This window comes from Accipiter gentilis, chromosome 10 (genome assembly GCF_929443795.1).
Source record: "Accipiter gentilis chromosome 10, bAccGen1.1, whole genome shotgun sequence".
In the NCBI taxonomy this organism is placed as follows: domain Eukaryota; kingdom Metazoa; phylum Chordata; class Aves; order Accipitriformes; family Accipitridae; genus Astur; species Astur gentilis.
The window spans coordinates 13,853,943-13,863,548 of NC_064889.1; the positions used below are offsets into that span (position 1 = coordinate 13,853,943).

General features: G+C 40.3%; 1 protein-coding gene and 1 long non-coding RNA gene across 2 annotated transcripts; one reads left to right on the plus strand and one right to left on the minus strand.

The window, feature by feature from the left end:
- Positions 1–939: 939 nt before the first annotated feature.
- SLC24A5 (solute carrier family 24 member 5) lies at positions 940–9,591 on the plus strand. Its single transcript, XM_049812301.1, has 9 exons — positions 940–1,039; positions 1,408–1,587; positions 3,007–3,090; positions 3,175–3,278; positions 3,600–3,700; positions 4,495–4,778; positions 5,525–5,731; positions 8,609–8,710; positions 9,269–9,591. Exons 1-9 carry the CDS (start codon positions 940–942, stop codon positions 9,589–9,591), a joined length of 1,485 nt encoding a protein of 494 aa, XP_049668258.1.
- Positions 2,332–3,260, minus strand: LOC126043615 (uncharacterized). The gene is made up of 2 exons (XR_007507483.1): positions 3,153–3,260; positions 2,332–2,608 (listed from the first exon to the last, which is right to left on the minus strand). It is a non-coding gene; the product is annotated as an uncharacterized LOC126043615 (long non-coding RNA).
- Positions 9,592–9,606: the final 15 nt, after the last annotated feature.

Below are 9,606 nucleotides of genomic sequence, written 5' to 3' on the forward strand. Positions count from 1 at the left end.
CAATTTGCCCTTGTTTCTCGCGAATGTAAGCATCGGCCCCGCACCTAACAAACGATTAGTAATAACACGGGCACCTCAAAATGTCGTTTGGCATAACGGGGTTGAAAATGTTTACGGAGACGCGTCTGTAAGTGTTTCGATAGAAACACAGCTCGCTCTATTTCTGAGAAACCAGTGACCGGGGAGGAGGGGCGGGGGTACGACTTCACAAAGCCATCTTGCTAAAAGACTGTATGTTGCTATTTAATCCTCAATTACACACATGACTTCGTTGTGGAAAGGTCACCAGACAAAGAAGTTCAGTGAGCCGGGTCTGAAGGAAGGGATTGTGTGGCAGGTCTCGGGCTTCGCCCTCCCCGAGTACCTTCACCTCAACAGCGTGAACATCTCCTGCCCCAGCGAAGGACGAGCGAGCGCCGCGTTCGCGCAGCCCAGCGCGGGAATTTCGGTAGATGGGTGGGAATGAACAGACGCTGTCGCGGCAGAAAAAAAGACACAGGGGAGCAGCCTTGAATTCACCTTCTACCTCTGCAAACGCTCGCGCGGTCGGTCGGCAGCTCGCACCGCAGCGCTCTCCTGACGGCCCGAGCCTTGCGTCCGCCCCGCAAACGCCAAGCGGGAGCCGGCGACGGCCGCGGCCGGAGAGCGGCACCCCGCCTGGCTCCTCGCACACGGGCCCAGCCGCGGGAGGTCCTTGCCCGCAAGCCCCCGGGAGCCTGAGGCGAGCTCCCCCGCCCCGGCCCCCTCACGCTGCCCGGCGGAGCTCAAGCTCGGCGGCCGGGCTGGCGGGACGCCCCGCCGATCCCCTCTGAGGGGGAGCAGCACGAGGCGAGGCGGGGCGGGGCGGGGGCGGCGGCGGGCGCGGCCCTCACGTGACCCTGCCGTCCCTAGCGCCGGCTGCCACCCGCCCGCGCCCAGAGCCGCGCCGGGGCCGGCGAGATGAGGGCGGGCGCGCGGCGGCGGACGCTGCTGCTGCTGCTGCTGTGTCTGGCGGCCTGGCAGCGGGGAGCGCGGGCCCAGCGCCCGCCCGCAGACGCAGGTAGGGAGCCGTCCCGCCGGGCCGGGGCGGGGGGGGACGGGACCGGGCCGGGCCGGGGCTGCTGGCACAGGGGTACGGCCCGTCCCGCCGTCGGCTCTGCCCCCGCACCTGCGGTCAGCGGCTCCGAGAGCCGTCTAAGCCCCCTCCCCCCCCCCGCCCAGGTGCGCGGCGTTTCGACGAGAGGGGCTGCGGCTTCGGCCGCGCTGCTGCGGCTGGCCTCGTCCCTGAACGAAAAAATAGCTCTATTTGAAAGACGGGAATCCACGGAAGCCGTCCCTCCGTTTATAGTTCTAATCCGGAGGACTTCTGCAGCCTGAACAATTGAACGGTATATTAGGATGCGTAACACCTTTGTACTCAATTTTCAGAAAACGGGACAGGTTGCGTCCTTTCTTCTTCATCGGAGTTTCCTGAAGGATTTTTTACACCGCAGGAGAGAAAGGACGGAGGAATCGTTATCTATTTCATAATTATACTTTACATGTTTCTGGCAGTGTCCATTGTCTGCGATGATTATTTCCTACCTTCTCTAGAGATCATCAGTGAATGTAAGTGAACATCCTGATCTCTCGCCTGTAGAACTAAGCAGCTTGGTGTAGAGCGTTCTCTTTAAAAAAAACAAGCTTCAACGTTAGAGTGCTCTGGAGACAAAACTAAAGAAATTTCAGAGTCTCTATGCATAGTTAGGACTTATCAATACCATATTTAATCTAGTACAATGGATCAATATTATATTGAAAAAAACACACTCTGAGTACACTCTGCACAGGCATTCCTTTATAATTCACTTTCCTTGTGCCTAGAGAAAAATCTTAAAACCTCCTCAGTATTAACTAAACTTGATGATGTAACTTTGGGGTGAGCAGTAATATGTCCAGGTTCCGAGTAAAAGAAATAAAGGGGGCAGGACAGGTGGATGACACCAAACCAAGAAACCAAAGAAACCCCAAACCCTCTCTATACTAAAACATGGGAATTAAGTATCTTGCTCAAGTTTCTGTATTTCTCTCATAGTGAACAAGTATCAGGGTGAGCTACCATTTACATATTAAAAGTATGACACAGGAGGGAAAGGAATACCACAGTTACAACTGTTCTATGAAATCTAATCAACCTGCAATAATTCCTCTGGCTTCAGATGACCACTGAATTAAAGAGATGGTCTTGGCCAAGAGTTCAGCCAAGTTTCATTGCCAAGAATTAAAAAAATTCCCTAGGGAAACTCACCCCTGAGCACTGGAAAACATTCCCCAAACCAGAACACTTACAGAAGATGTAAGCTTAAACATTGCTGTAGAGCTGATATTTTTTTATTGATGATAAATAAGCATTTGTCAGACTTTTTCCATAGTTAGCCATACGTCCCTGTTCTTAGTGTGCAGAACTTGATGCACAGAGTGAGTTACATTTCAGAAACAGTCAACTTACCAGAACAAAAATCTCATTTCATTCAAGCAAGACACAGGCTCTTATACTGTCCGTGCGAAGTGAAAATTTTTTAAGATCGCAGCACTGGTTTGAATTTAACTAGTATTTCTGGTATGTGAAGACACAGTAGCATGGATTTCCCTGGAAGATAGATAGACTTGACATGGATCATGTAGCAATATCACACTAGAGTCCAAGGAATTCCCCACAATTACCTGTATGAAACAGAGTTAAAGTCCACATACATATGCCTATTTTACATTTTAAGATCATGCCCAAATCTCTTGTATTGTCAATAATTTTCTGGTATTTAAACTAATTTCTGTAATAAAGTTAGAAATAAATTAGCCCAATAAATGAGGCTATGCTTTCAATATATTATTTTACCAGTTTCAAATATATGCATTAACTGTATGAAAGTAAGCAAAGTTCATTCTATTAAACTGTAGTAGCTTCTAACATTATATACTAATGCAAGTAAAGGGTACAGACTACTGAAGTATTTATTTTTTTAAGCAATTCTTTTGCTCTATCCTCAGGCCTTGGCCTCTCTCAGGATGTTGCTGGAGCAACTTTTATGGCTGCTGGAAGTTCTGCTCCAGAGCTTGTCACTGCTTTTCTAGGTAAGAGACACATACGTTTTGAATCTAGAATTCTTTTCCTTGCATGCCAAACTGAAACATACCAGAGAGTCATTTTCCTTATAGGAGTCTTCGTGACAAAGGGTGATATCGGCGTCAGCACCATCCTTGGATCAGCAATCTATAATCTTCTTGGTATTTCTGCAGCTTGTGGGCTGTTTTCCAGCGTGGTATGTGTCAACTTTGATAGTTCTACTCCTAAGAGCCAAATGGTTATCCTTTCTGATTTGCCAACAAAAGCCAAGAGAGACTTACTATGACAACTGCCAAGTTTATTATTTAGTAGCAAAACCAGCATGTAATCAGTTTTAAGATAACTTGCTATGAAAGTTTTTAAAAACACTAACTTGTTAAATATCATACTTAAGTCATTCCTAAGAATCTTAAATTTTTACATAGTATAGAAACAACATATTGATGCAGCATTTACAGCACTTAGTGAAAGTATTACAGACAAGTTTAAGAAAAGTAAATGAATCTGTGATCTGCAGGTTTCGAGGCTATCCTGTTGGCCGCTGTTTAGAGACTGTCTGGCATATACAATTAGTGTAGCGGCCGTCCTTGCGATGATATCTGACAACAGAATTTACTGGTAAGAGCACAAGTAGTGTTGAATTCATGTTGACTGGAGATTAGTGAGACAGTGTTTTGAAAAACAAACCCAAACCCCAAACTTCAAGTAGCCTGAACTGCCATTCACTAACAGAAATAAACATTCTGTTGGCTTTAAAAAACATAGAAAGTCACAATGCTTGCAAAGATTATTACCTAAACATTCAAACCCTGCATATTTATAAAGTTTGATCTGCATAGGTTTGTCTGTACAGACGTCACAATTTCTGTAACTGTTTTGGCATAGCAATTAGTCTTCATATAGTTTCCTCCTCCTGAGACTTTCCTTTGATAGCATCACTGATAAAACATTTGTCTGCCAGAAGCAGATCATGAGCTTCTGATGTTTCAACTCTCTTCTGTCAAGGCTGAAACTCCTGTTGCCTCAACAAGTCAGGTCCAGCACTAAGTCTCTGAAGTTTCTAACTCAAAACAGCACACACTATCCCTCTCTTTAACCATCATATGAAGACTCAATTTTGCAAACATCAGCAAGATGTTCAATCAGTAAGATCCCCTGGATAACATGCAGCTATACAATACACAAACAAGATTCTGCAGGGGAGGGGAATTAATCAAACTGCTGAAAGACACGGGGACACTCAAACTTCCATGACACTGGCCATACAACTGCAAATAAGTGCTTTTGTGTGTTTTCCTTTCGCTATTCATGCAAATCTTCTCTCTTGCTCTCTTTACGCCAGCCATTTTAATGAGTTAAAGAGTTGGGGGTTTTTATATTACATGTTATATAAAATCTATTTTTCATTCTAGGTATGAAAGTGCATCCTTATTATTGATATATGGGTGTTATATTCTGGTACTATGTTTTGACATTAAAATCAACCAATACCTCATGAAAAAGTTCAGTCCCTGCTGTACGTGTTTTACAAAAGCTATGGAAGAGAATGCTGAGCAGCAGCCGCTGATTGGATGGAGGGAAGAGAGCGGACCTCTAATTCGTCAACAGTCAAGAACAGATAGTGGAATTTTTCAAGATGAGCTGGACTATAGTCAACTTTCATCAAGCTTGCATGGGCTTGATGAGATCTCTGAAGGTACAAGTATTATTACAGTTGTCTCTAGCACTCTGCATGCCTGTCTGCATCAGTTCTAATAAAGAGTAGATTCTGAGATATTATTAAGATTTTGTTCACAAAAGAACTCCAGCATAGTATTTAAGTAAATCATTGTTCTTCCCTGGAATATAACATTCAGCAAAATCAGAGTGGTGGTATTTATATGAAGTTAGTTGCTAGAGGAATGCTAGGAAAGTTGCTCATTTGTGCCATATTAGAACAGCAGACTTCCATCAGTCTTTGCTGTTGACATTTGAAACTTCTCATCAACACTGCTTGTAAAATGCAGTATCAGCTGAAAGACACACTGGTACTGTACTAATATATACTGTTTTCTTATGACAGCAGCAGGTTCACAGCCCAAAATATGCATGATATCAGAAGTAAAGAAATAGCTATGCTGTGGCCACAGATCATCAATTTCCTCTTTACTTAGGCAAGAACAGCAGTCGGTACTTACTCTTGGTAAACACTTTGTATAAACCTTTATAGAAAAGTTCATTTTTCATCCACCTTAGGTTCTCTCCTAGTGACATGGTAATAAAGAACATTTGGTTTCAGAGTTTTGTCCAGTGTGATGTAGGTACTGGGTAAGACTACACGTAGACCTTGAGGAAGTTCTGAAACTTTTTTCAGTATTCTCACAAGTAAAGGCCAGTAATGACTGTATGCTACCGATTCAAACTTAAAGCTACAATTTAAAATAGTTACTTTTTCTTCCACAGATCATCCAAGTGTCTTCACCATGCCTGAAGCAGATATAAAGAGAATTTTGTGGGTGTTATCCCTTCCTATTATTACACTACTCTATTTGACTATACCGGATTGCAGAAGACAGTTTTGGAGGAACTGGTTCATGGTGACATTTTTAATTTCAGCAGCATGGATTTCGGCAATAACTTATGTTCTTGTATGGATGATAACAATAGCAGGTAGGTACCTAAAGTGCTGCTGCTATACAGAATCAACCAATCGAGAATCACTGAAAAAAGAGTTTTCTCCCTGTGAAGAGTTTTCCTTTCCACAACTAACAGCCAGTTTAGCAACATGTATTTTACTGTAAAAAAACACAACAAACAAAACCAACTTATATTTGAATACTTAGTTTGCCACCTTCTTCCATCTAATGAAAACCACTTTAGAGCTTAGCTGCTTCAGACTGCTTGCCATCAGATGAAGAATTTGTTTACATACCTACAAAAACCAGCCTATATTTAAAAAGAGACAGTTTCATTAAACTGCTTCATCAAGTGAAACAATTAGATACACAGCAATAAACTTGTCAAGCTGAAGCCTGATAAACATGGAATCCACCAAGACTGGAATTAAAGGTTCAGGATTCTGCAAAAGATCCGTTATTTCTACACCTGTATTTTTCTTGAACACAAAATAGTAACGGATTTGGCATTAAATTAACTGTCAAAAAACCCTCCTAAATTTTTGTACTATTTTATTAAGTATTCTTGGGGGGTGTGTATGCATACCTCTTACAAATCTGCATCGTAAAGTGAAGCAGTAAAATAATTGCATTGAAGTAAGAGAAGGGGTATGAACTTGCATGTAAAAATATTCTCTTAAAAGTATCTTAAGTTATTAAAGGTCTCCTCACTTCACAGTTTCTCCAGTCAGCTCAAGAACAATCCAGTTTTTAATTTTAAGAACAAGCAGAAAACAAACCTCTAAACAAGAAAGGTTACAAAGCTTGCCATTTCCACATTATAGCTCACTAATCCTACTCGAATATTCTGCTAGTTCAGCATCCTAAACTTGTTTTCAACTTAAGTTCAATGAATAACTCCTTGTTAGGTGCAGAAACAGTCCTACACATTTGGTAAACCTTTGAGAAATTACTAGTAGATCGCTGGATATAACACCCACCAGGTTCACTCCTTGGTCAAACAATTTTCCACTTGTATCTAAAGACCAAGAGTTTACTGTCTGAATGCTAGAAGCCTTTGAAACAGGATTCAAATGAAAGTTATTGCTGTTCTACTAGACAAAGCACTAATTCATATGAAAGCAAGAGAGATTCAAATAGTGTATTAGCGTTAGTCCACTTTGAAGAGTCATCACAGAGTACTGGGGTCTTTAGCCCACTACTTCTAGGTCAAATATGTTCTATTTGCATATTAAACCACTAAAAATTACACACACATTACATTCAAGTCCAGGCTCTTTCATGAAGGATGACTCAGATTCTATTGTTGCATAAACAGCCTATCAGAACGTCACAAAGGTATCATAGCTGGGGTCTAAATTTTGATGGCCAAGAACAAACCTAACTTAGTACACCTTTTTGTTGCTAGCAAAGAAAATTTGACTACTTATAGCAAGATATTGCTACTGATACACAAAATTAACTAAAAGCTAGAAAAATAAGACCATTCTCTCATTCTGGTCAGTTGCCAGAAAAAAACCCTACACATTAAATAGAAGATAAATTTACCTAACAAAAAGAGAAAAATTAGATTCACCTGAGTTTGTATTCTATCTTATAACCTTCAGAGGACTAGAAATTACTGTTGGATACATAAGAATGGTTCATTCGTATTTCACCTCAGTTTGCTTGGCATGAACCATTATTTTCCAGCCTGGATAGTTTATAAAAGCTGATCTTGTTGGTCCCTCGTCCTACACATCTCTCATATTAGGAGTGATGGAAGAATAAATACCAGTACAAATTCTGCAACAGGATCATGTTAGCCCCTCTGAACCAACAAATAGCTTCAAATATAAATTTACTGGCTGATCTAGACTAAGCTGGTATGTACTAGGCAAGTACTGCTGACCTAGCTTACAGAGTACTGCCTCTTATTTTAAGAAAACTGTTCTTATTAGTGTCCAAATATTGCAAGTAAGAATTCAGATTTCAATAAAAAAATAAGATACTTTTTAGTGAACAAAAAAGGTTAAGAAAAACAAATTACTTAATAGTTTGAATAGATGTATTGATGATATATTGATGGTTGTGAATAGTACAACTGCTAAAACCAGTCTGAAGACCTGAATCCCTGTATTCTAAGTGAGAAATTAATATGCTCACAGGATATGTGGGGCTAAAAAAAAAAGCGGGGAAAAATAAGCTGCTGCTTTAGTAACAATTTAAAACTTTTCTTAATTTAAACCAGTATTTACCTAAAGAAACTCACACTTCTAAAGGATTACTTGCATTTAGAAGTCATATAAAAATTCTGCATTTTGATTCTTCTGAATCCAACACAAGAACTTTCTAACTGGAGTGAAATATTAAAGCCATTTAGTTGAGATAGTATTGTAATAATGATCTTAGTGACGCTCCTCTCCAAGAAAATTCATGTGCTTTTTTTCTTCCCCTTTAAAGAGAGTGGGTGATTGTAAGAGTTATTGCTTCATGAGACTTTTGAGCACTAACAATGAGATGCCCAACAACATAGAAGACTATTACATTCAGAAAAAAAAAAGGAGCAAATTGTTAGATATTTAAACTTCTACTGTATCTGAAAGAAAAAATTAATAATTGGTATTGTCTTGACCACTGGAGACATTCCACTCAGGTCTTTGAGAAACTTGTTAAGATGGTTACTATACTACAATTCCTTTTTTATTTGATTGAAGAACAAGGACAGGATGATATTTCTTTGTTGTTGTTCTTGTTTTTAACTACTTCATGGTTCAATCACTTCATATTTGGTCAAGTTAGCTGACAGATTCCTTTCGAAATTACTGTATGATTACCAATCCTTTCTCCAGCAAAGTCCAAAGCAATTTCTTTAGGTGAAACTTAAACTAAAAACATGCTTGCATTTTCTACCGTTATTTATCAACTGCAGGTGAAACACTGGGAATTCCAGAGTCAGTAATGGGTCTCACATTACTAGCAGCAGGAACAAGTGTACCAGATACAGTTGCAAGTGTGCTGGTGGCTCGAAAAGGTAAAGATTTTAGTATTCAGGCTCATTCCAATGGATGTGTTTAAAAGGTACTATAAAAAAAAAGAATTCTAGTCAACAGTTCCAGAAATTCAAGGAGTAACTTCAGAATTTTTGCTCCAGATTCTAGAGCTTAAGTTTACTAATAATAAATAAATAGCTTACCTGAAGAAGCTGTGGCTCAGACATTTAAAAACCTCTCAGAGTATCTCAGAGAAGTATTCTAGATTGGTTTGATTTGTTGTTGATCAAGTGTTACATTTTACTGCAAAACACAACTGTAGGTCTTGGTATTTTAAACATGACTGGATTTTATAGTAGCCTGTCTAGCTTATTTTAAGTGCAACCGTGCAGATGCTGGTGATTTAGGGAGAAATTTTTTTTTATCCTTGTGGTACCCAAAACCATGTTCTGTGGAATCGTGACTATAGTCCCTTCAGTGAAAAGTCTGAAAAGGGTGCTCTGTGAGAAGTTGAGGGCTGACAGTCTGTTCCTCCAAAACAGTTTGGCAATTTCATACAATACAATTAAGCAGACTTATTTGTATTTCTTCTTTTACAGGAAATGGAGATATGGCTATGTCTAACATTTTAGGATCCAATGTATTTGACATGCTCTGTTTGGGAATACCCTGGTTTATAAAAACTGCCTTCATAAATACATCAGGACCCATTGAAGTGAACAGCAGTGGTTTGACATACACAACCATTTCTCTTATCTGTTCTGTTGTTTTTATTTTTCTGGCAGTTCACCTGAATGGCTGGAAAATAGATAAAAAATTGGGAGCAATTTGTCTTGTACTGTACTTAGTATTTACTATAGTATCAATTTTATATGAACTTGGCATCATAGGGAACAATCCTACAAGGGTCTGTGGTAACTAGTTTTAATCAGTGATT

Excerpts from the sequence above, each read along its gene's own strand:
- SLC24A5 (XM_049812301.1), top strand. The coding sequence starts at position 940 with ATGAGGGCGGGCGCGCGGCGGCGGACGCTGCTGCTGCTGCTGCTGTGT. Across the intron at positions 3,091-3,174 it reads GCTTGTCACTGCTTTTCTAG|GAGTCTTCGTGACAAAGGGT; the intron begins GTAAGAGACACA and ends TTTTCCTTATAG. Across the intron at positions 3,279-3,599 it reads GTGGGCTGTTTTCCAGCGTG|GTTTCGAGGCTATCCTGTTG; the intron begins GTATGTGTCAAC and ends TGTGATCTGCAG.